Below are 26,100 nucleotides of genomic sequence, written 5' to 3'. Positions count from 1 at the left end.
TGTCACTTTTGAATGTGTTCTGTTCAGTTCAGTTCAGCATTCAATTGGGATGTTTAAAATTCTGCATGAAAACTTGCATTTGCGGGCAGTTAGTCTTCTATCCTGTTTGATCAGCACAAGGATTACCACTAGTGCAAAAGCACTCCATCCCCCCACCCCCAAATATGCTCCCTAGAACAGGTTTAGAGAACATGTAAGGAGAGGAAGTTCCATTGCAAGCAGACAGAACTACTTACTTATTACTATGTTGAATACAATCCTATGTTTCAATATGTATTGCTAAATGCATTCTCTCACAACATAATTTCTGGTATGTTTTTCAAGCCAAAAGCTCATCCGAACATTTAGGGAAATGCAAAGGCGGGTATGAGTCATGGCGAATCTGCATATCAGTAGTGGAGGCCCAGATAAGGTGAGTTCGTGTAAGAATTCACAAAGATTGAATTCCTCAATTATCCCTACTCCCAAGCGTAGCATTACTGCTGCTCGACTCTCTCCAAAACAGAAAGGGAAGGTGATCTGCATTCATCAGGGTGTTCTGTAACTCCATATTAGAGCATTTGGTTTGCATGCAGAAGGTCCCAGTTTCCATCTCCTGGTAGGGCTGTCTGAAAAATCCTGGAGAATCAGAGCTAGATAAACCAATCATGTGCCTTGGGAATTTTCTATGATCCCGTGTTCTGCATTCTAGAATAGTAGCCCAGATACCTATTTTCAAGCATCATCTCTCTACTGTTTTCTGGCTAGGAAGAATTGTATCTTGCACCTAAAAGAAAATACGAGACAAACACACATGCTTCTTGTACTAAGCTCAGAGGAAGCACACAGCAGCCAGTAACAATCCTTTAAAAATGTAAGTAGTGCAGTGTCTTCTCGTTGCTTTTTCTTTTCTTAACGGGGACTGGATAAGAATCAGAGGCAGGATAGTCACAGGGAAGTCACAGGCAACATTGACGGAGCGGCTACTTTTAAAGATCACAAAATGACTCCAGCAGGCAGAAGGGATTATGTCAATGACCACCTGGGATATTTTGCCTGTGATGCTGAAAGGCGCAAGTGTCACACTCCTTACCACTTTAGAAGGCCCAGTCGCCTTCTAAATCTGGCCCGCAGACAGTCCAGGAATCTGTGTGTTTTTACATGAGTAGGATGTGTGATTTTATTTAAAATGCATCTCTGGGTTATTTGTGGGGCATAGGAATTCGTTCATTCCCCCCCCCCAAAAAAAATATAGTTCTGCCCCCCACAAGGTCTGAGGGACAGTGGACTGGTCCCCTGCTGAATAAGTTTGCTGACCCCGCTTTAGATACGTGCAAGAATCTTCACAACGAATGTATGTGGATGAAGGAGCTTCTTATTCTTCCAAGACAGACAATCTGCATTGCTAAGAATAGATTCCTTTCAGGCCATCTTCCTCCTCAGCAGGCTGTGCTGCCTATCAGTTTTCTCTTTTCATAGGCACACTGTTCCCCTCACACCATGAGCCACCTTTACAGGTCTCTCAGGCAGATTCCAGGATGCTATTTAATGTTCAAGTCCCACAGTTTCATTAGCCTGAACACACTTGGTAAGCCTGTGATCTTTGACACCTTACAGAACAGGAATAATTTTATCGTACATCCACACCATTTTTTATTTTAACTCACGCCCAGAATACCACAAGGTATATACACCAGCCTTCCTCTCTCAACTATTTCTGTGCAACAAGCTAAGAGCCTAGACTCACAATGATATAACCTATTCTACAGGTGTTAGGACTCGGGGATAACATGGCCAGGCATGTGTTTCAGACAGGAAATGTCTGAGCTTTCCAATTAAAAGTTAATTGTCTTTGTCATTAACAGGCTCCCTCTGTTCATTTCCCCTGAAATTTGCTCAGCACTAGATCTTCCTTAATAAGCAATAAACACATAGCAGGGCACGCTGGTAGAATCAGATTTATGGGATTAGAAATGGCTTTTAATACCTTCATCATAATCTTTTAATTTAGAGCAGACTCCAAATCAAATCGGCCTCACTTTCTACAATGAATGATAATTTATTTAGGGTTTTAGCCATGACAGTGGTTCTAAGAAAGATAAATTCTTAAAGCAAAAATAATACTAATTATTCACCAAGAAAACCTCACCTGTTTTTTTCCAGACAGGCATTTACATCGGAACGAACTGTGACATCTTCCCACAAAGTAGTCTTACTTTCATAACAGTTCCTTCCCCCCAAAAAAAATTCAGAGCCATGCTGCTTGTCTTACATCCATCCCATGAGGCAGGTTAGGCTGAGAAATGGGGTCTTGCTTGCCCAGAGCGATCCAATAAGCTCTTCAGCACAGGTTGAGTTAAAGTGCTATTTCAAAGACTGAACGATGGAGAGATAAGAGAAGCATGCCGCCCTCCATAAGCACATGTTGCAGAGGCATTGGTCAAATCCATTTTCTTTGTCCACACATGTGCATTAAAGCACCCACCATAAGGTGCAGGATGTAGATGCACACTTAAAATGTCCAAGCACTTCTGACTGAGCTACAAATCCCATAGCTAAACTATGAGGTTCACCTTCACAAGATGCGAAGATGGACACCAATTTAGACAACTTTAAAGGGGTTTTAGATCAATTCATGGGAGGTATCAATGGCTACTTATCATGGTACCTACAAGATCAGAGAAACCATGACTGTGTCCCAGTTGCTCAGAAACAACTATCTTACTTGTGGACTCCCCAGAGGCATCTGATTGGCCATTATGGGATACAGGATATTGGACCAGACCGGCTTTTGGTTTGGTCCAGCAGAGCTCTTCTTATACAACTAGACTTCCTACATCCAGATTGTCCTCTAAATCAATGCACTACACTGGTTGCAAGGATAATTTCACATATTATGCAAAGGCAAGCATTGGTTAGTCAATGGGGACCACAGCCAATCACCACTTCCTGCCTAGTGTACCTGTTTGATGCAGGCATTTGCTAACTTATTTGTCATTCATCTATATAGCTGTAAAAACGAAAATGTGTGAAGTGGCTGTTAGCATACATCGGATGGTTGGGAAGCATGGAAATCTGTGGTATCGGTCACCAATTTGCAATTCATTTTAGGCATCTACAACTGATTCAGTTAAGAATGCAGTTTTCACAATGTCTCCTTCTGCAGGATTGATCTGACAACACAACTCATGATATGCCCAGGAAGAATACAAAGCCCCAGACAATGACGTGCTGTGGAGTATACAACACAGAACCACATTACTCTCTGGCCTCTCTTGTTTCAGCTCAGGCCTGGTTAGTGGAGGCCATTAAAAGGAAAAGGTTGATACACTGGGGAAGATCTGTTTGAATTGCTTTCCCAGGGATTACATCAAACTAATCTGAAGCAAAGTGTAAGAGTGCTTTGAAGAACCTATCTATAACATGACTGAAGACAAGTACTGCAAGACAGAGACGTATCTTATCTAGGACACGCTTTCTTTCAAGGGGTATGGGCCAGACTTTCACTCACGTGTGATTTACACAGATCTCTGCAAAAGCTCCTTTTACCATAGCAGTTGTGAAGCGATAAAGCCGATTAACTCTCCCAGCACTGAGCAGACCAGCTCGCTTCAAGCAGACTGCACCTTTCCTTATATCAGAGCTGGAGCGAAAAGATTGGCATCAGCACCATCTGGTGGACTTGGAAATATAAAATACTCAGAAGCAAACCACAACATCATACGCAACCTAGCAAGAAATAGCAGATCAGGGTAAGAGGCAATGGTGTACCTCTTTGGAGGCAGTGATTTTGATATTCTTAAGACTGCAATACTCTGGAGAAGAGGTTTTGATGCCTACCTTTACATAGTGCAACAGACCACATCCCAGTTCACAGAGTTTGTCCAGTCTAAAGAGCATATTGCAGACATTTCCAACTGCTAGCAGTTCTTCTTCCTTCCATCTCAATCCCTTTGCCCGTTACCATCAGACAAAAGTTCCAAAAGAGCCAGGTGGAACGGGCAGGGACTTTAAACATAATTACACTTGAAGAATCTCAAAGAAGGCAAAACCAAATCCAGAAGTCCAGGGCTTTCTCTTCCCCAGGAATTGATTCACTTCTCTTATGTCCCTCTTTGCAAACCAACTGATTCTTTTTTATCAAAATGAAAAGGGAGGTAGAGGTTTCTCAAGGGAAGTGAGAATGTCTCAGCTCAATTAATGCAGGGCTGTTGCCAAAATTTAAAAAAAAAAAATCTTTTCTGAACATTGTTTTCTATATCATGCTTAGAACCCAGAATTTAGAGCAATAAATCAAAACAAGGACATCTATGGTAGAGCTCAGGAGTCACAAAGAAGGAGCTGGTATGAGAATGCCATTCCAGGTTTGGTTCTCTTCCTCTCCCTCCCTCCACCCATGGCTACAAGAGTTTACAAGAGTTCTTCAAGATAAGATTAATGTCCGTGATGTGTGGTTCTGTTTCAACACGCCCAAGACCTGTCGAGCTTTGTCTTGCATGATCAGCTGGTCTTTAGAACCACCACAAGCCACTGTTTTCCAAGCACTGGACATCTAAGGAAGAGAAGAGAAGAGAAAATAAGCAAGCAAGCACACTTTTGGGGAAAGCTTCTTGATGCAGTTTTGTAAATTAGCCTCTCACTCAGGAGTCAGAATTGGCTCAGGTGAACCCATAGGGAAGCTTTTGCAAAAAGTTGAGAATGAGTCCCCCAAATTCTCACTGACCATTGATGTGCTACAAATAACTTTAATAATTTTTTTTTTTGGGGGGGGGGTGAATTTACTTGAAAGGCTTCACTGGGTTTAAGCCATGTAATGTATACTGTCCCAGGGCTGTATCCAGCATTAGGTAGTTTTGTTAGATCAGGGTTTCCCAAAGTTGGGTCTCCAGCTGTTGTTGGACTACAACTCCTATCATTCCTAACTAGCAGGACCAGTGGTCAGGGATGATGGGAACTGTAGTCCAAAAACAGCTGGAGGCCCAAGTTTGGGAACGCTATAAGGGCTTTTCACTGCACATGGAGCTTCCCCTCCATCTCCTCTCCCCACATGCCCCCTAAATCCTTTAAGAACATAAGAGCCTGCTGGATCAGGCCAGTGACCCATCTAGTCCAGCATCCTGTTCCACAGTGGCCAACCAGATGCCTGTGGGAAGCCTGTGAGCAAGGACACTCTGCCCACCTGCAATTCACAGCAGCTGGTATTCAGAGGCATAGTGCCTCTGGCAGCGGAGGCCGAACATAGCCACCAATAGACGACCTCTATGAATTTCTCTAATCCTCTTGTAAAGCCATACAATTCCATGGGTATCACTGCCTCCAGTGGGAAGCAATTCCATAGTTTTAACTGTTCTGGGAGTTCCAGCAACCTTGCAGAACAGATCAGGGTAGGGCACTAGGGATGCATAAGTTCTGCTGTGCAAACTGAAATTCTTACGTTAATGGAACTGCTTTATTGGATACATTGCCCTGTATTGATAGCCCTAATTATGTGTTTCCTGGGAGCCCAAGTCCCAATAGGCACATTCACTTGCCCACCCCACCAAAGGCATGATTTTAGACGCCAGTGCTGTATCTCTTCCTTCGCTGTCTCCAAAGCAGGCTCTTTGTTGTTATAAGGCTGCATACTTTACGCGCGCGCGCACACACACACACACACATAAAATCTGAATTATGCAAAGCAATCCTGAATTCTGAGCAAACTGCACAATTTCTTCAAAGAAGGAAGTTCACTCATTTTGGATCATATTTTCAGAGGCATAGCCTGCCAGGCAAGGAGTTGTACAGCTTACTCAAGTGTTGCACAGGGTGAGAGTTGGGATAGGGAAGCAGGAGGGGGCAAGCAGCGTTCAAATGCATACTCTTAACAGGCTGAGGTCCCAAATTCAGCCCCAAACATCTCCAGCTAAAAAGGACCCTCAGATAAAAGGGATAAATGGATAAATGGATTGACCAAGTATAAGGCAACTTCCTACATTCCTAAGACCCATTCCCTGAATATTATGCATTAACTGCTGTAGCAATGCCAGGAAAGATTAATGACTGAAAATCTCAAGACCATTAAAAGTAAGTCAGTCAGGTGACTGGGCAAAACCACATTCGCAGAATCACAACCACAATTGCATCTGGCAGTGGTTATCTGTGGTTAACCCCAGTGGCACCACTCCAAAAAGCAGGGAACCCGAAGACTCACACTGCTGGAGTCAGTGTCACAATTGGGGCTACAAGTTATCGATTTGCTGTGAAATTTCAGGTGCCTCACCACAAACTTTTAAGCAGCTTCTATGCCCATCAATTCCAGAAAACAACTTTTCAGCAAGATTAGAAGGCGGCTCACACAAAATACCATGGTAGATAATATTGATAGAACCTGGGACTGGAGGATAATCTCTCTCTCTCTCTCCCCAACCCCACTTGATTCTTTATCAACAGAATTTTGTTTTAAAAACTCGGCCCACTTATTTATAACCTAGATTCTGGGCTCAAATTTCAGTGAGTCTACTCTGAGTAAAGGTTCGTTGAACACCACCCTCCATAAGTGATTTTGTTTTAAGCTTGTACACAACAATATGGGAAATAGTGACTAAGCAAACTCTAGTCAAATGATGGAAAAATTAACCATCACAACTCTTCATAAACTCCACAATGGACCTTAATTCATTTAAGAAATGCAAAATCATTAACAGGCATACAACCATGTTGCCTGGCACTTGAGCAAGGCACAACATTCACAAAGCTCATGGACATGGCAGGTTCTGGTACTGCAAGTCTCTCAAAACCCCATAACTGTGGCACCTGCAAAGTTTCCCCAATGGACTGTGCTTACCAGAGGAGGTGGTCTGAATTTGCTTTGGATTCTCTTGGAAGACGGGGCCTTCTCTGCCTTCACATGCACAAACCCCCTGTTGAGCAAGCTGCAGTCATTCCTGCTGCTTGACAAAGAGAGGTTTAGGGACTGCGGAAGGAAGTTCACAGACTGCAATCAACCAAAGGGAAAAACGAAAGTTACATACAACCAATGGCATTGCTGAGATTAACCTGCTTCATTTCCCTCCCAAGTCCTCTTTTTAGAAAAAGGAGGAGGAGGCGGGCAAAGAAGCAAATATTGTAATCAAGTTTCTCTTATCTTTCTGTCACGGTGCAAGCTTCCTAGCGAAAAAGAGGACTTTGCAATCAATCACTGGGGCAGCGATCAGAACAATAAGCCTGATAGCCTAATGCTGTGCAGTCTAACATCATATTCGGCAATGGGTCTCTGTGACTAAGAAACTCCGTAACTATTACTGTGGAATAATGGGGAAACTCAACCTTTGGCGTTACTCCACAGTTAATTGTCATGGACACCTGCCGGCAAGGAGGTTAGGCAACACGGCTGATGGATAACAGTATCGTGCGTATTGTTCCAATCGCTGCACAAATGAGTCATAGAACAAGGGCAGTTCCCCCCCCCCCAAAAAAACCCCCCACAACCATTTACATCATGATGGAAGGACAAGAGATAGGGTTGCCTGCTGGCCACAGAAAACAACAGCTTCTACGGACTCCCAGTGGTTTCAACTTTCTCGTCACAATGCGTGTGGAGAAATACTTGAACATTTTTGGCATGTTAGAAGCTGGGGATCTTAGCAAATTGTGCTGTTGATTGGACTTGAGCCTGGCTGTTATACAGCCCCTTGGTAGGCCCAGGAGAGGCAGTGTGAACCCTCACAGACTCCTCCCACACCATGTAGCATGTCGTGTGAACAGTGGTGTGGGTAGAAGAGAAATGGTGGCCATAGGAACCTGATGCTCCGGGATGTTTTCAGAGCAGGAGCAACATCATCTGCCGGAGCACCAGGATAACGGACAGACCTTTCTTGCTCCGGCAAGTGAACAAGGCGAAAAACAATTGAGCAGAATACCGTCCTTGGATGGGGTTCCTGAAACGTGCTTGCAATTTAAATGCCAACACTTATTTGCAAGGTTGCTTCCATTTTAATTAAAAGCTAAAGGTTGCAATTCAGCAGGCTAAAGTGCTTTTGTTAAATCTCAGTGCTTTAAGAAGTTTAACTTGTACAATCAGGAGTACTGCGTTCGATGGAGCATATTCCCAGGTAATTCTGCACAGGGCTAAAGTCATGCAACTCCAACATGCTAACCACTACACCTGCCTTTTGCCAGTTCACTATCCTATGACTGACAGCTGACCCTAATAAGCTAGGTGTTGTTGTTTTTTTGGTTTATTTAAGTATCTCAGGATTCTGTTAACAGGCCTGCTGCCCAAGTCTACCCAGTGAATTCATGAACAAGCTGGAGCAGCCAGGTCTCCCATCCTCCAAGAATCATAAATGTGAAAGTCAACATTTGTGTAAATGTTACACAAATGAAAGGGTGTATTGCACTGCAACACTTCAGAGTTCATCTTATTTGGGGGTGGAGAGAGCAATATTTTTTTTAAAAAAAATCTGACTCACCAACCTAGAAGTTATATGCGAAGTGTTTTCGATGACAAGGGAGCATTAAATATAAAATGTCCTACTTGGTCTTAAGTGGTACAAATGCAAAATTCCGATCCCTGTTTCTATGAAATGTGCAGTATGCTTCTGAAGATGTTTAAAATACAATGCTTAAGCACACAACCAGGATTAAATATAACTGAACTCAATGGGAAAAAAATTCCTTCCAGTAGCACCTCAAAGACCAACTAAGTTAGTTCTTGGTATGAGCTTTCGTGTGCATGCACACTTCTTCAGATACACTGAAACAGAAGTTGCCAGAATTTCAGAAGTTGTTTCAGAAGTTGTTTCAGAAGTTGTTTCAGTGGATCTGAAGAAGTGTGCATGCACACGAAAGCTCATACCAAGAACTAACTTAGTTGGTCTTTAAGGTGCTACTGGAAGGAATTTTTTTTGTTTTGACTATGGCAGACCAACACGGCTACCTATCTGTAACTGAACTCAATGGGATATGTATTTATGAGAAAACACGCATATATACTCAAATCAGAAGCACACAAAACAAGTTCCACCTAAGGGCACAGTTGGGCAACAATGCATATGGATTCATCAGAGGTAGCCAACACGACACGCTGCAGATGTTGCTGGACTCCAGACTCCTATCAGCCCCAGCCAAAATGGCCAATGATCAGGAATAATGTGGATTGTAGTTCAAAAGACCTGGAAGGCATCATATTTGTTGTTGTTCTTTAGTCGTGTCCGACTCTTCGTGACCCCAAGGACCAGAGCATGCCAGGCACTCCTGTCTTCCACTGCCTCCCGCAGTTTGGTCAGACTCATGCTGGTAGCTTCGAGAACACTGTCCAACCATCTCATCCTCTGTTGTCCCCTTCTCCTTGTGCCCTCCATCTTTCCCAACATCAGGGTCTTTTCCAGGGAGTCTTCTCTTCTCATGAGGTGGCCTCAGCTTCACAATCTGGAGCCTCAGCTTCACAATCTGTCCTTCCAGTGAGCACTCAGGGCTGATTTCCTTCAGAATGGATAGGTTTGATCTTCTTGCAGTCCATAGGACTCTCAAGAGTCTCCTCCAGCACCATAATTCAAAAGCATCAATTCTTTGGCAGCATCATATTAGCTGCCCCTTACTATAGATGTTAACGTAATACAGTGATACCTTGGTTCCCAAACTGCTTAGTTGTGCAACAAATCGGCTCCCGGACACTGCAAACCCAGAAGTGTGTATCCCAGTTTGTGAACATTTTTCGGAAGGTGAATATCTGACTCAGCTTCTACTTGAGTGCACGAAGATCCTGCAGCCAATCAGAAGCCGTGCCTTGATTTTCGAATGGTTTCGGGAATCGAATGGACTCCCAGAATGGATTAAGTTCAAGAACCAAGGTTCCACTGTAAACATGTCACAAGGAAACGGGTTGGCTTTATCAACTTCCAAAGTGTCCTTTTTTTCAACACCATTCCTAGACTTGCTTCATCTTATTTTATTTCCCCCCCCCATTTCCCCACTTCTTATGAGCCAATCGCCCAGCAGATTTTTACCACCCTTTTTACCTGCAACAACCTGAGCCTCTCGTTGGCAGACTGCCATGGCATGGTTGCTAAAAGCAGCAAGGGCCAAATGCAGCCTTGCTGCAACTCTACAGAGTTTAACCGTTTTACAGCATGCACAAGAAAAGCCGTAGCCTGCCGGTTTGTACTGCTGCACAAGTGCACCCCGTTAGCAAGCAAACATTGATTATTGTATCAGAATTAATGAGGGTCAAACATTCAGCAATTGTTTTTAAAAGCCAGATGGGATTTGTCTCGGTTAAAAACAAACCTAGAGTTCCAAGGCAATTCATGAGCGTGGACAGGCAAGTCACTAACATGCCACCTGCAGAAATGAGTGCCCCCATGGGTTGCCTCACAAGGAAACCATTCATTTAAATTCCCAGATTCTAGTACTGAAGGCACTTGCAATGCACTAAGCAAATGTCTCTGAAATGAGTCAGCCTGGCTGCTCCCACCTGTCAGCGAAGTCAAAGCTGCGATTGATAAGCAAGTTGTTTGGCGGTAGAAATCCCTGGGGTCCTAATGAGCTGCTGTTTCCACCTCCCCTTTACTGCACTTTCCTTGCTTCTGGCTGATTTTTTTTAGTAATCCTTGGAATCTCCAGTGTTTGCCCTTTCTTTTCCCCTAGCAACCAGAATGCAGTGTTCCTGTGGTAGGGGCATCTGAGATCAGGTACTCCCTAGAACTTGTTTTCTGTGAATAAGTGTGGGCAAATCTATGTTGTGAAAACTCTGCAATGGACTGTGCAGAAGCTAAAGACCAGGCCCTATTTAAGTATTCACTTTGGTTTAGGATTTGCATTGGAGAAAACAGGGTTCTTGTGCCTTTCACAATTGTACTCCTTATGCTGGTCTGTGACCATAACAAAGTTCATTCGTTCATTCACAGTTGTACTTCCCACAATCCAGAAAAGGAGGAACAATAATGACTGTACTCTCTTAATTCTGTGTTATGTCATGTCCCCAAGGCAGCCATTTTTTGGTTGGCACCCTCACTAATGTCTCGAAATTCAAAATGTGCCCACTGGTCCACACTTTTGGGCAATCAAAGCCCAGTACGGCCTACTTTGACTTGAAGCAGCTCTTGAAAATCTCCAGCAGATGTTTTTTCTCTGACTGACTGCAGGGAATTCAACTTAAGACATTTTGTATTCAAATGCACTGAGCTATGGCCAGCCTCAGTGCATATCTATTGCCACAAAAAAATATGGAGGCATCTAAAAGCCAAACTAGACAAGACACAGCAAAAGTGCCTTGTCTAGTTTGTTCCTCACTGAAATACACCCAAGGGTGGGGGGTAGAATTGATTCAGGTAGCGCTGAGTACAGAATGGGGGACTTAGCCCTCTTTCCAATCAAAATGGGTTTCTCCTGTTTGTGGGAAGGAAGCATCCACTTCTCTGATGAAACCTGCAGTCCACTGTGGTTGCATTCTGGCAAAGGTAACACAAACGCCTGTGAGATACTTGTGGTTTTTAAAAAATGATCTTAAAGAGTTTCTAGTTACTAAATCTACTCCCCACTATCACCACCACCCATCTGATTACGACTCACCTGAGATCTTTTGAAACAAACAGGTTTGGCCGTGGTGGAAACTGTCAGCTTCAAGTCTTCATCCACAATGTCAAGGGCTAGAGATTTCCTGACCTTCTTAATGGGACTCCTGTGCATCTGGAAAGACAAGAAGAGAATATTTAAGTCCCAACAATAAACAGTAGGCAACAATTTGGGGATGAAGTAGCATTGTATACTAATTTTAGAACAAAGGGAGCTACTGGGAAAGCTTCATGGGGTACCAGTAAGTTATGGAGAACGAATTCATTTGAGCACACTTGACAGCTGTCAGGAAGACTCCATACTACTATCTCTGCAGTTACATAGGAACAAAGGAATCTGCCTTCTACAAAGTCAGACAACTGGTTCATCTAATGTAGGACTGTCTACACCAGGGGTGAGGAACCTTCCGCCCTCCAGATGCTGCTGGACCACAACTCCCATCATCCCTGACCGTTGACCATGCTCATTGAGAATGATGGGAGTTGTAATCTGGCAACATCCAGAGGGCCACAGGTTCCCCAGCCCAGACTGTGTGGCGGTGGCTCTCCAGAGTTTCAGACAGGAATCTCTTCATGCCTTACGTAGATATGTGAGTGATTAAACGTGGGCCCTTCTGCGTGAAAATCAGGGTGCTCTACCACTGAGCTACAGCCTTTCACCATAAAGATGTACAAACTGGCAGACCGCATACATGCATTGGCTGTTATGACTGCAGCACTGGGGAAGTACAGAGCTGGCTTCAAACCGCCGGTGCAAAGCTGGGATTTGCTAGCTGCAATGCCTATGGACAAAATATCATGCTTGTGGACAAATATAAACTGGGAAAGAATTCCATCTTTTTAGAGCCTGGGAAAGAGAATCATGCTGTGAATGTCTTATTACCAGTTTTTAAAGATGCTGCAGCACACTTTATTTTTTGGGGGGGGGGCAGCCAACACTGTTAGCAAATGCTCAGCATTCTGGATGCCTCAAATTCCTGCAGAACTCTAATGGTCCCAATGACCTAGCCTGCTCTTACATACTTGAGCAGTTATCTCACTTATCCAGTACTGGTCCTCATGTAGTCAGAATGGCTCTAAGCACACAGAAGAGGGAGCTCTCAGAAGGCTTGGAGCAACTCTGCAGTTTGCAGAAGTACCAAAAGTATTTAGAAACTATATAGCCCTTGAGAGGAACCCACCTACTCCTGGTAAAAACACCTCAATGAGGAGTTAGCCTGCTCAATGAATGCCGACTGAAGGTTTGATGAGCAGGGGATGAAACCCTAAAGAGAACCACTCCACACTGCACCATTTTCCTGCCGATCATACTTGTACAATATACTTACACCCTGTTTCCTCTTCTGTCTCTCTGGCTTCACATCATCTTCTATGATCAGCTCAATACCAGCCTCGCTCCGTAGTACTTCTTTCAAATCCTCTTCCAGGTTAGGCGTTTGAGGCTGGCGTTACGGATGCAGGAGGAAGAGAAAAAGTTGTGCTTCCAGACTTTCCATCACGAACAATATATGTGACCAGTACATGTAGCACAGGCCAAGAACATAAAATTGTTTCGTAGCCACTGTGCAGATCTCCATCATAGATAAAGGCTCTTTCTGGTAGCGCACAAAAGTCTGTGTCTCTAAACTGGCTCTTAGCCAACCTGACCTGGAAGGACTCACATGGCACCCTTCTCTTAGGACTAATGTTTCCCCAAGAACACCTACATGCTCAAAGACAGCGGCAAAGCCCAGCATGCAGCTTTGAGAAAAGAGGAAAAACTGCAAGAGCCTTAGAACTATTGGAGCACAATAGCCTCCGGATATTTATCCTCCTTACGAAGAACCAAAAAAAAGGTGGCAAGATCAAGACCCCATAACCTTATTACACAGCTTGACTGATATGGCATCCATAGCCATTTAGGGAAAAGACATCTAGAAATAAGGAAATTGCACGATTCCTTAATAGAGAAAAATACAATAAAATGTCAGCCTTAAAGTGCTTTTGCTTGCTGAGAGCTCTAATGAAACCGAAAGCTGCTGTTTTGGACCTACTTTGTTAACCTATTAAAAAACCAACATTGTTCAGATAAGCAGAACACCATCTCACAGGTCAAAAAACCTGACAGGTTGAATCTAGCTGACAGTCTCAAAATCTGCTAATCTTTTAATTTTCATGTGAAGCATCATTTCATTCTATACTAATGTAAGGATATTTCTGCTGAATACTGGCTTCATGTTTTTGCTTAAGATGGGGGACTTGGTCCAGAATTCTAGCACTGCGCTCCCAGCAGCAGAAGCACAATGGAATGCAATACAGGTAGGACCCACAAAACAGCTATACAGCGCGTGCGTGCGTGTGTATATATATATCTGTGTGTATATATATATATACACACACACACACACACACACACACAGAGAGAGAGAGAGAGAGAGAGAGAGAGAGAGAGAGAGACATACCAAAGGCCTAATTGGTCCATACTTCTCCAGAGCATTCTTGAAAGGTGTGGGTGTATGAGGTGTATTGTCTGTGATGTACTTCTGATCAGGTGTCACAAATCTGAAAGCACAGAAGAGGAGAGGTTTGCTGCGGGAATTTTTTAGGTCTTATAGATTTCGTAACCTGTCGATTAACTGTTGTATTCTAATTCCTCCTTGATTGTAAGCTACCAAGACAACACTGTTACTGGGAAGCATACAAGCAATATAAACAGATATCCAAACAATTAAAAAATACCAGCTCACATGCTCTTCCTTGAAGGAAGGTCAGTGGGATTTGAATGGAACGCACAGTGGTCCCTCACGCCCAAGACCACACAACACTGTAGCTTCACTGGTGTCACTGTAGGATTAGGTGCTCCCAGCACTGAACACTACGTCTAGACATATCACAGTGAAGCCTACAGGATACATGCTGGAGTGAGAATTAGGGGAAGAAAATACTTACACCGAGTTTTTCTGAAGCAACGGTGTCTTGTCTCTGTGTAGCGGGGTAGTCACTATCACTTTCTGGCTGCACACAGGAGTGGAAGTTAAAGATGGGTTCTCAAGGTCAAGAGTGTCTTGCTTGGTCCAAAAATTCAGGAACTGCCAAAGAAAGGAAATTAGAAGAGTCGACACACATCAGCTGAAATGGATTAAGTAACGAATTGGTTTTCAAATCTATTTCAGCTTTGCGTGGCGATTCCTGAGCCCTGGATTTTACATTTTCAGTATAATATGACCATGGACAGTTTTCCATGTTGTAAACACCTGGCCATAAGGAAGCATGGGAGGCTGTGCCTTCCTCCACCACAAGTGACTGAATCTGTGGTTGAATAGGTCCAAGACCTGTAAAATATGTCTGGAGAGTGAGGGTCTAAAGCAGTCTGTGTTATCTCTGACAAAAGTCATGCGACCAGGACACCCTGATCTTTCTTGGATAAAGGTCTTCCAAACTGTATACTTAAATATGGAAGTGTAGGAAGAGTATCTAACATGACTTTTAAAAAAAAAAATACTGTAAGAAAGCAGGCTCTAAAGCAAATTTTGTTTCTGCCTGGTTCCCATTGATTTTACCAACTCAAGTGAGCAGATCTCCATATAAAAGCCATATGAGCTCCAGTGAACCATTAATAAATGGAGGACATCACTCAAGAATGAAAGGGAGATTTGCAGAAGATAAAATGTCATGCATGAAGGCGACCACTGACTCACTCTTGCTGCCCACTCTTTGCACCTCCGTACCTGAGAGGGTGAGAATGGCAGCGTCTTGACAGGGGTGCTCTTAGGCGTCATGCTGTTGCAGGAGTCCTGGAAAGAGAGGTTGCCACTGGTCCACCCTTCTGGAACAGGCGAGAGTGCGACTTTCCTCTTCTTCTGCCGCTTAAGCACAGAAGGCGGTGTACCAAAGCTCATGTCCGTGCAAGGGGAGATGGGGATGAGCTCGCCCTTGCTGCCTTTGCTCAGGTCCGAAATGGTGTGGCCATCCAAACGGTACTCTGTCACGTTCTGCGAGGTGGAGGAGGGCTTGAGGGATGTTTGCCTATCTGGGCTGCTGCTGTTACTTGTAGACAGGTAGTCAGGGAGGTCAAATTGAAACAGATCACACCAACCATCTGGGTCCTGCCAGAATAGGAAAGTTCAGAACGTTTGGGAGGATAAAACTGCAGACAAAGAATGTGGCAGAGCAGAATGGGTGGCAGAATAACTTGGCACAAGTAGATTTGAGCAATTACAATGCATACCAAATGCACGAGCTATGTACTGGAACCTTAGGCCTTGGATAAGGAGCAAGTTATTTTCACCCATTCAAATCCATGCAGAAAAGCTAACTTAACGTCTAACTTAAGTCCTCTTGATTTGAATGGGAACTAAGTGCAAAAAACCAGTGCCACAATCCTCTACAAACTTTGCTTGAAAAATCAATACCCAACACTGGAAAAACATGCAGCATAGCTGGGTTTCGTTTTACATATAATGGCAGGACAGTTTAAAATTGTCTCAGTCACAAATACTAAAAGCCAGTAGTAAACTGGAGGGAGGGAAAGTGCTTCCAAGAACTTTAAAGAATCCCTGCTGGATCAGACCAAACAGATATCTAATAACCATTCTGTTCCCCACAGTGGCCAATGGAAGGCTTATGGAAGGTCTGCACGCAGGACATGAATGCAACACCAACCTCCTGCTCATGTTCCCCAGCCGCTTCTGAGATTGGAAGTAGCATCCAGGCACCATGGACTAGTAGACATTGATAGCCTTTATCCTCCATGAATTTGCCTAACCAGCCTCTATAGTGGCTATCACCCCATGCCATGAAGAAAAACTCCATAGTTTAACTATGTTATGTGTGAAGAAGTCCTCACTTTTGTCTGCCCTGAAACTGCCACCCCATTCAGCCTCAACGGATGGCCCCACATTCATGAAAAGGGAAGAAAATTCTCTTTTGCTGCACCAAGCATGGTTTTTTCACACCTCAACTACGACCGCCCTTACTGTGCCAATTCCCTGCCGATAAGGTGGGGAGGGGATTGTTTGTCCTGCTACTTGAATGCTTTGTATTTTATTGTTAGTCACTTTTGCAGTGATAATCAACTTGAGATGTTTGTTGGCCCTGTTGATATTGGTGTTTTAATTGTTTTAGCTGTTAGCGCAGTGGTTCCCAATTGGTGATCTGCATAACCCACCCAGGAGGTTCACGGCACCATTCACGTAACAAAAACTACCACAGAGATATCAACATTTTCAAAAGTAGGGGGTCCAAGGCTTGGCTTTTGCAAAAAAAAAACAGCACTTCGATAATAGGGAACCACTGATAGAGCATTATCTTGAAACATTTTTATATTTTATTCTGCATGTTGCTGTGAGCTGCTTGGAGCATGGCTCTATCAAGGAGAAGAGGCATACAGCGGTACCTCAGGTTACAAACACCTTGGGTTACAGACTCTGCTAACCCGGAAGTAGTACCTCGGATTAAGAATTTTACCTCAGGATGAGAACAGAAATCATGTGGCGGCAGCAGCGGGAGGCCCCATTAGCTAAAGTGCTACCTCAGGTTAGGAACGGTTTCAGTTTAAGAACGGACCTCTGGAATGAATTAAGTTAGTAACCAGAGGTACCAGTGTACAAATAAACTTGATGGTGATTATGATCATAGCACAAAAGAGCCTATGATGAGCAAAGCCTACATGCAAACTCCTCATCCCTGACCGTACTACGGAAATAGACATCAATTCACTTCTTACAGATTCAATCATGTCCAGAGCTTCTGTAATAGCTGGGGCCGTAGAGGTACACAAATAACTGCCTGCTTCGACCACCCATGTGTACTGAGATGAGCCTTCCTTCAGGTCACTGTCAGGCGCTGTGTTTTCTGATGTTCCCGCGATACTGTCGTCCGCCAGGCTTTCTGGGAGTTGCTCAGGAGGCAGCTTTGGCAGGCCAACAGATTCTTCATCCATGGCTACCTCCTGCTTTATTTCCAAGGCCTGAACAGGCCAGTCTGTCAACAAGGTTTGCTGTGGAAAGCAAATGAGGATTTGTGTGACTACTACACAACAACAATAAAAGCAAATCAAGTTCACGGCTGCACTCAAAGAGCATCAAGGCTGCAAAATCAGGTACTAAAATCATGAGCCAATGTCCAACACAGTATTCGGCAGTGCTAAATCACACCCTTCACAGTAAAAGCACAAAGTCATGAAACATTTCCGAAGCATCTAAATGAGGCTGCAGTCCTAACCCCACGGACCAGTTCTTGATATATGAGGATTATGTTGTTAAAGATTTATTTTGAAGCTTCGGTGCCAACTCCTGCTGGATTACAAAATGCAAATGAGAAAAAGTTGAGCAGTTATGATGCAAACAGTTCTGCCTTCATTGATTCCAAAACCAGCATCTTGGCTACAAAGAAAACTGCTGCTTTCATCTGCCGTTTGGATCCCTGAATAAAAAAATGAGTGGATTTTGCAAGATGCTTTACAAATGTAAAACCGAAGTTTGCAACCTTATTCCAACGTACCAAAGAAAAGGCAGATTAATTTAAGGCCGTATAGAATATTGTGACACTATCACCTGGAAGTTTGCGTAAATATATTCTCTGTTTAATAAAGTTTTCAGAGGCATAAAAATGCTTTGCAATACCTGGCTTTCGACTTCTTGTGCAGTTTGGCTTTCCTTTCCTTCCACCTCCACCAGGAGATAGAGGGGCTTAGAGTCTTTTGCTTCGCTAAGAAAGCCTCCTGTCTCCACCTTCCTTTTGATTGTGGAATTCCAGTGGTTTTTCACAGCATTGTCTGTCCTGTAAAGTAGAAAGCGCACACACATCATTGAAAAGTGACTCACAAGAGGAGAAGCATCCTAGGAACAGACGAAGCTGCCTTGGGCCAAGTCAGACCATTGATTGGTCCATCTAGGTTAATAATGTCTACACTGATTGGCAGTGACTCTCCAGAGTGCTAGACAGGGCTTTCTCCCAGCACCAGGGGTTGAACCTGGGATCTTCTGCATGCAAAGCAGATGGCCACCCACCGACCTCCTCCATTTTCTTGTTTGATAGATCCATCCCAGTATGGGACAGAAGAATGCAAAGGTCCGTAAGGAACCTACCTCCCAGGCAGCAACTTCGCAATTTCAGCCCAGCGGTTCCCCAAAACCTTGTGAGCCTCACAAATGATGCGGTCTTCTTCCTCTGTCCACGATGACTTTTTCACCTCCGGGTTCAGGTGGTTGTGCCAGCGTTCTCTACACTGCTTGCCCAGCCGGCCTTTCAAGTGCTTGGCTATGAGCGTCCATTGCTTTGTGCCATACTTCTTCACTAATTCAGTGACCTCATAAGGGGGGAAAGGACGGATTGTTATTCACTGTGTGATCACGGTGGCAGACTCCATCCTCACTGTGCATTAAAGGGAAAAGAGAAAGGACCCCTGGACGGTTAAGTCCAGTCAAAGGCGACTATGGGGTTGTGGCGCTCATCTTGTTTTCAGGCCGAGGGAGCCGGCATTTGTCCATAGACAGTTTTCCAGGTCATGTGGCCAGCATGACTAAACCGCTTCTGACACAATGAAACACTGTGACGGAAGCCAGTGCACATGGAAACTCCATTTACCTTTCCGCCGCAGCAGTACCTATTTATCTACTTGCACTGGCGTGCTTTCGAACTGCTAGGTTGGCAGGAGCTGGGACAGAGCAACAGGAGCTCATCCCATCACGGGGATTCAAACCACCAAACTTCTGATCAGCAAGCCCAAGAGGCTCAGTGGTTAAGAACACAGCACCACCTGCATCCCTCATCACTGTGCATATGTTCAACGCTACCATTCTATAATTCTACCCAAAAGAAAAATTCTTCTGAGTTCAGTGCAAGAGTGTAGGATTCAACCGAAGAGCTGCAGGGAGCCTGTGCATGTACGATGCAAAGGGCTCTCTCAATAAACCTGGGTAGCTTGCAAAAGCAGAGCTCCCAACTGAGCTGAGAATATCCAATGTGTGTAGTTGTGTATGTGTGTAGGCTCCACTCAGCTATTGAATTGCGGGGGTGGGGGTGTAGATCTCACCATCCCACACCGCAGCACCGCTCAACAGAATTGCATTGAAACAATAATATGAGCTTCTGTGCTTGCTACCTTATTAATACATTGCTGTTTCACAATTGCCCAACTTAACAGCCATTAGCGTTAGATAACTCATGTTCGATTTCTACCGAGCAACCTGAGTTACTTCACCCTAAGGACAGTGCCATGACTGCATGGAGTGTACGAACACACATTACCAAGTTACTAAAAGTGCAAGCCTATTTCGCTGGAACTTACTCCCTAGTAAGAGCACACAGGACTTCAACCTTAGGATAGCAGCTGATGGTGGAGAGTTAAGACAGCATGGTGCTCTGTGTGTTTTTAAGGAGGATATTTAAGAATTAAATCAGAGTCTTACCAAAAAGCTGCTAGGGTTAGGAATCTGTACCACGGACAAAATAAACCCTGTATTTGATAGATGAAGAGTGGCAGCCTGTACTGCAGGATCTTTCAAATACCGGGATTCTAGAGAGAGATTCTACCTGCAAGATGGAATTCTAATTTCTTCAATTATAAGAGACACATGTTGAGAAATAGTTACCTTCTGATCTTCTTGTTTAGTCCAAGGGCCTTTAACCAGGACAGGGTTTAGCACCCGAAGCCAGCGATATTGACACTGCTGCTCAGTGCGGTTCTATGAGCAAATGTAAATAAGTACATGCTAAAGTGAAGATTGATAAGGCAGGCATAAAGAGAAACCAAAAGTATCAGGCAGAGAGATTTTTTTTTAAACTAGCAGCTTGATCTTTTGCAACTCTGCCATACCCCTCTCTGCTCCAAAACACCCCACCAGCAAAACCTTCCACTCTGTTGAAAAACTCCACTTACAGGAAACTGACTTGCTAGGAACTTCCAGTCATGTCCAAACTGTGTCACCAGTGAATTCAAGAGCTCATCCTGCAAAAAAGCAAAGCCATCAGCTTTGGCACACAAGTAACATATACAGTATGTTGTTTCATTACCTAAGTTATGCATTTCAGGAACAATATAACGGAATTTACCAAAACAGAAGTTGTGACACCATGGCATCATGAGATACAGCACAGCAAGGAAAGGAATAGAGGTTTGACCTTCAACACAGCATTCCGGCTACTTCTATGTGCCACCCAGAAAACAGAGCTGCTAGCTAGAAACTAGATCTTGTGTTGCACTCTGAAGCAGCAGGGTGCTATAGCGGAAAGCAGGACGAACTGGGTAGCTCCATCTTATTTGTCAGGGACAGAATGCCTATTTCGCAGTTGCTCCAGGAGCCTCTCCTCATGGCACAATAGCTAAGATGGTAATAAAAGCCCGGTCTTTAACAAGATACACACATACACACAAGTCCATTGGTTCATATTTTTTCCCACTCTGTTTGGCCAATTTGGGACAAGTAATGCTATATGTATTCCAACAATTTGACATGCAATACTTTAAGCACAGAACTTTGGCCTCCGGAGAATGTCTGGGTTTGTTTGCATTTAAAAGCAAGTTTCTAGTCCTCATGAAAGTAGGGAAAGCAGCAGGAGAGAAGAGGGGAACATGGCTGGAATAGGCAAACTATGCATTCCATTTCCCATTTTATTTCTTTATTGGATGCGTATATAAAGGACTTCTGTAAGGATTTTCAAAGTAGCACATACTGCATGTCAGCAAAGCGTTTTCCATTCAGCTAAGCTCCCCAAGGCCACAATCCCTACTTTCCTCAACACAATCTACACATGACATACCTCTTCACGTGACCACTTGACTTTGCATCTGTTATCCCGCCGTTCAGATGCATCTGAATCTTGGTAATGCAGTTGATCTTGCTCTTCACTATTGCAAACAAAATTTAAAAGCAAATGGGGAAAAAGAGCATGTAAGTATCTTGCTTTACAGATTTTTAATTACACCCCCCCCCCAATATTCTACCACCGTCTAGAATCTCCAGCCCATACCTCAGAACCCATTGAAACAATACAAAGGAGAAAGATAGGTAGGTAGATAAAAACAAATACTTAAACTTCCTTCATTGTGAACACTGCATCTGCTGGTTTGCTACAGGGCCAGGTTCAAGGCAATTGTGGTAATTCACAAAGTCCTAAACAACTTGGGGGCAAAGTAGTTTAAGGACCGGACTCCTTATGCTCTACCTCGATCTCCAAGATCTTCTGCACCCATGAGGTTCAGCTGAACTTCACTGGGGCTGAGGCTTTAGTGTGGCAGGCCCTGCCCTATAGAATTTGCTACCAGCAGAATCACAGAACTATAGAATTGTTGAGTTGGTCCAACCCCTACAATGCAGGAATCTTTTTGCCCAACATGGAGCTCGAATCCAGTACCCTGAGATTACCGTATTTTTCGCACCATAGGACGCACTTTTTCCCTCCTAAAAAGCAAGGGAAAATGTGTGTGCGTCCTATGGAGCGAATGCAGGCTTTCGCTGAAGCCTGGAGAGTGAGAGGGGTCGGTGCGCACCGACCCCTCTCGCTCTCCAGGCTTCAGGAAGCTATCCGCTAGCCGTGGGAGACCCAGCTCTCCCACGGCTAGCGGAGCGCTGCATTAATCCCGAAGCTTGGGGCGTGCGGAGCTCAGCGCGCCCCAAGCTTCTGGGTGCCGGCAAGGTCTCCGCTAGCCGTCTAGCGGAGACCTTGCCGGCACCCAGAAGCTTGGGGCGCGCTGAGCTCTGCATGCCCCAAGCTTCGGGATTAGCGCTCTGCTAGCCATGTCTAGGCTGCGGATAGCAGCCTGCTTCCCGGAGCGTCGGGCACCCTGAAAGCAGAGCGCCCGGCGCTTCGGGAACACATCCACAGCGTGGGGAGCCTTGCAGGAGTTCCCCGCAAGGCTCCCCACGCTGCGGATAGCAGCCTGCCGCCTGGCGCGAGGAGCGCCCTGAAGCAGAGCGCCCCTCGCGCCAGGCATACATCCGCAGTGTGGGGAGCCCTGAAGCAGTTCCCCGCAAGGCTCCCCAAGCTGCAGATAGCAGCCTGCCACCCGGCGGGTGGGGCGCCCTGAAGCAGAGCGCCCCGCGCGCTAGGCAGACATCAGCCAGCCCCACAAGCTCGGGGGACAGCAGGGAGGCGCAGCGCCACTATCCCGCTGTTCCTCGACCTGGTTCGGTTTCCCTGACCTGCTTTTGGGGGGGAAATAAAGGGGGGGGGAAATTTCCTTTATTTCCCCCCCAAAAAACTAGGTGCGTCCTATGGTCCGGTGCGTCCAATCATGCGAAAAATACGGTAAGTGTCTGAGCTTAATCCTTCAGCAGTAACCACCCAGGCCTGCTTTTAGGTAACTTCTGAAAACTGTACTATTGTTTGGACAGGCCACTGCAATATGAATTTCCCCTTTTGCCCAATCAGTACTGATGTTTTGGACAGATTTTACTGTAACTTTTGTACCTTTATGGAAAGGATAGATTACAAACACTTCAATAAATTAAATAAAAATAAGTGGCCTTAAGCATGTGCCCTCATAAGACATTTAGTGGGACTTACTAGAAAGTAAGGAGAGTTCAGAATTGCAGCTTTAGACGGAAATAAAAGGTTAAGAAACAGAGAAGAACAAGCAGTGGGGGAGAAGGCTCCATATATAATTTTATATGTTATTTCAAAACCACTGATTCCATTTGCAAATCCAGCTGCTGTCCTCATCTTTGGAATTGTCTCTCTCTGGAGGCTTACCAAAGCACAAGACATTGTTATTCCAACAGATTTTTGGTAGCCAGAGTTTTGGTAGAACAGTCACCGTATGACTCACCAAGTCACTATATGACTCGCCCAAGTCCTCAAGATCAAGTGGGATATACACCCAACCAAATAAACTAAATTAAAACAACACCACTAGGGGTAGGTAAAAACCTCATCCAATCTCTCAGCCAGTTAGAATATTCATGAATATTTTTATGGAAGGATTCAAAAAGATCCCTGCACAAATATTCCTAGTGGGCAAAGCGGCTTAGGCTAGGGCTGGTAAGTCCAAGACCCTCAGATGTTGTTGGGCTACAACTCCCTCACTCCTGACCATTGGCCTCGCTGGCTGGGGTTAATGGGAATTGGAGGCCAACCCACGTCCTTGGGCCACAGGTTCCACATCCCTAAGGTAAAGGTAAAGGGACCCCTGACCATTAGGTCCAGTCGTGACCTACTCTGTGGTTGCGGCGCTCATCTTGCTTTATTGGCCGAGGGAGCCGGCGTACAGCTTCCGGGTCATGTGGCCAGCATGACTAAGCCACTTCTGGCGAACCAGAGCAGCACACGGAAACGCCGTTTACCTTCCCACCAGAGCTGTACCTATTTATCTACTTGCACTTTGACGTGCTTTCGAACTGCTAGGTGGGCAGGAGCAGGGACCGAGCAACGGGAGCTCACCCCGTCGCCGGGATTCGAACCGCCAACCTTCTGATCGGCAAGTCCTAGGCTCTGTGGTTTAACCCACAGCACCATCCGCGTCCTTCCACATCCCTAGTTTGGCCCAAAAGCAGGAATCTAGGCCACTTACATGTGCAGTGCTTATTTAGAGTGTTAGACTAGACCAGGGTCCAAATTCCCCCTCAACCATGATGGTTGGTCTCCCAACCTAATGCACCTCACAGGTAACTTGCTATGTGGCTCAACAGGGAAAGGGGAGATCCATGCACACCATTTTAAACACCTTGGAAAAAATGTGAGCTATAAACGCAACACCAAATAATATAAGTAATGCCATGCTGCCTTTCACACATCATTGTTGTTGTTGTTTAGTCGTTCGTGACTCCATGGACCAGAGCACGCCAGGCACTCCTGTCTTCCACTGCCTCCCGCAGCTTGGTCAAACTCACAGCACCCTAAATGGCCAGAACATTCCCAGTAGTCTCCTCACAGATACAGTGTGTCTACTCAGAAGTAAGCGCTATTGAATTCAGTGGGGCCTACCCCGCCCAGTAAAGTGAGTTTAGGATGCAGCCATAAGCCATGATTTTTCACAGCTTTCCCAACTACCCCCACCTGGTAGCTGGACCTGGCAGTCCTCATATAACAACCATTAGGTCCACCATCCAGGCAATCCCAATTCAAGTCTTTGCCAGCTCGTTATCAGTTCCTCTCCTTGCTTTAGCACCAGAAGGCCTCTAAACAAGATCTGGGGGGGTCCCGCTCCAGACTGTGGCCCACGATCCCTTTCATAACCGAACTGCTCTTCCTTGCAAAAGGATCAGCTTAATACTAATAATGATGATGAAAAAAGGACAAAATAGATCACTAGGGAAAGCAGAGTGACGCTCTTCCTTTCTCCCTCCCGCACCGCTTGGCGCAAAAGAGCCAAGTTCCTCTCCCCGCCCTTGCAAATTCACGCGGGCCATTTTAAGCACCTTTAAAGCAGCTTTCCCCTTTCAGATCGCGGCAAATAAATCATCCCCGATATAATTTTACAGATCTATCCCTGTGTATGCTCCACTACCGTGGACGGTGAGTCAATCAGTTGGGGGGGAAAGGGAGGGGGGGAGGAGAGAAAGGAAAAGAAAACAGGCGGGGAACGGATTTCCCACCACCTTTCCAATCCATCCTAAACGATGCCTCCAAAAACAGCTGCAATATTCTCTTTTCCCGCCCCCCGCCTCAAATGCAACTCACCAGCGAGCCCTGCGAGACATCCTGCCTTTTTTCCCTCTGCGTTCAAATCATGCGATGGCCAAAAATAATAATAAAATGAAACTTCCAAAAGAACAGAAAAGGCTACCAGAACTTGGAGGGGGATGGGGGGACGGATGCCGCTAAAGGACCCCCTCTGAATAGCGCGCGCAAGCCAGGCTGCTGCTGCTACTGCTGCAGCTCCGTGGCTCGCGCCCGCCCGGGACTCCGAAAAGCACTTTCCTATCTCGCGCCAACTCCGCCCCAGCCAGCCACCTTTTCCGGCGGAGTGACGCTGCGCGCGCGCGAGGCTGACGACACACAGGGTATTCTTGGGAGGGAAAAAGAGGAGGCGGAGGAAGAAGAGGTGGGAAGGGCAAAAAAAAAAAAGTGGCGCGCGCGGGCAAGTTGCAGCTTTGTATACTGTATTATCTCTTTATCTATAATAAAGTTTTTATTTTCCTTGGAGCAGAAGTCTGCTCCAAATCTAAGAAAGTGAAATATGGTGTTGCGACACTGCAGCAAGCAATGAAGAAACAAAAGCCAAAATGCTTACGTGGGAAATAAGATGGGTGCAATCGGTTTCTCATTATTATTTCAATAGGCGAAATCATCATCATCATTATTATTATTATTATTATTATTATTATTATTATTATTATTATTATTATTATTATTATTTGCTACATTTCTTAAACAGACTGTATTTGTGGATTGCAGGTATTTATATAACCCGCCTCTTTATTTGGGGGTTTTTTTTCTCCTGTTAAGGAAAATATGTGTCGAGATTGAATGAGCAGCGTCCCTTTTTCCTTTCACTTTTTGAGTTCGCTTATTAGCACTGCTAAAATGTAACTTTTCCCGTTAATGAATTCCGACGCGGGGGTGGTTTCTTAGGGTTAGTGGACGGCGCTTCACGCTTTCCGGTTTAGTACTTTTATCCTGCCCTTCCTCCAAGAGGTTAGAGTAGAGG

The 26,100-nt window shown here is 44.9% G+C and overlaps 1 protein-coding gene across 2 annotated transcripts; it reads right to left on the bottom strand.

Annotated features, from left to right (window-relative positions):
• Nucleotides 1-1,927: 1,927 nt before the first annotated feature.
• On the bottom strand, nucleotides 1,928-25,393 carry MYBL2 (MYB proto-oncogene like 2). Of its 2 annotated transcripts, none has more exons than XM_077929240.1 (14): nucleotides 25,131-25,393; nucleotides 21,273-21,360; nucleotides 20,392-20,460; nucleotides 20,105-20,197; nucleotides 18,599-18,819; nucleotides 18,134-18,290; nucleotides 17,236-17,508; nucleotides 15,239-15,616; nucleotides 14,460-14,599; nucleotides 13,973-14,072; nucleotides 12,860-12,973; nucleotides 11,530-11,646; nucleotides 6,803-6,931; nucleotides 1,928-4,531 (listed from the first exon to the last, which is right to left on the bottom strand). In XM_077929240.1, exons 1-14 carry the CDS (start codon nucleotides 25,148-25,150, stop codon nucleotides 4,403-4,405), a joined length of 2,028 nt encoding a protein of 675 aa, XP_077785366.1. In that variant the 5' UTR covers nucleotides 25,151-25,393; the 3' UTR covers nucleotides 1,928-4,402. The 2 variants fall into 2 exon arrangements, with proteins under 2 accessions (XP_077785366.1, XP_028590791.2); XM_028734958.2 differs by having other exon boundaries at nucleotides 6,803-6,952; nucleotides 25,131-25,392.
• Nucleotides 25,394-26,100: the final 707 nt, after the last annotated feature.

Source organism: Podarcis muralis, chromosome 5, assembly GCF_964188315.1.
Source record: "Podarcis muralis chromosome 5, rPodMur119.hap1.1, whole genome shotgun sequence".
In the NCBI taxonomy this organism is placed as follows: Eukaryota; Metazoa; Chordata; class Lepidosauria; order Squamata; family Lacertidae; genus Podarcis; species Podarcis muralis.
The sequence above is the reverse complement of the archived record's forward strand: the minus strand, read 5'-3'. Positions and strand labels throughout refer to the sequence as shown.

Excerpts from the sequence above, each read along its gene's own strand:
- MYBL2 (XM_028734958.2), bottom strand. The coding sequence starts at position 25,150 with ATGTCTCGCAGGGCTCGCTG. Across the intron at positions 17,509-18,133 it reads CACAAGAAGTCGAAAGCCAG|CAAACCTTGTTGACAGACTG; the intron begins GTATTGCAAAGC and ends TGCTTTCCACAG. Across the intron at positions 11,647-12,859 it reads GACAGAAGAGGAAACAGGGT|ATGCACAGGAGTCCCATTAA; the intron begins GTAAGTATATTG and ends TTGTCTTTCCAG.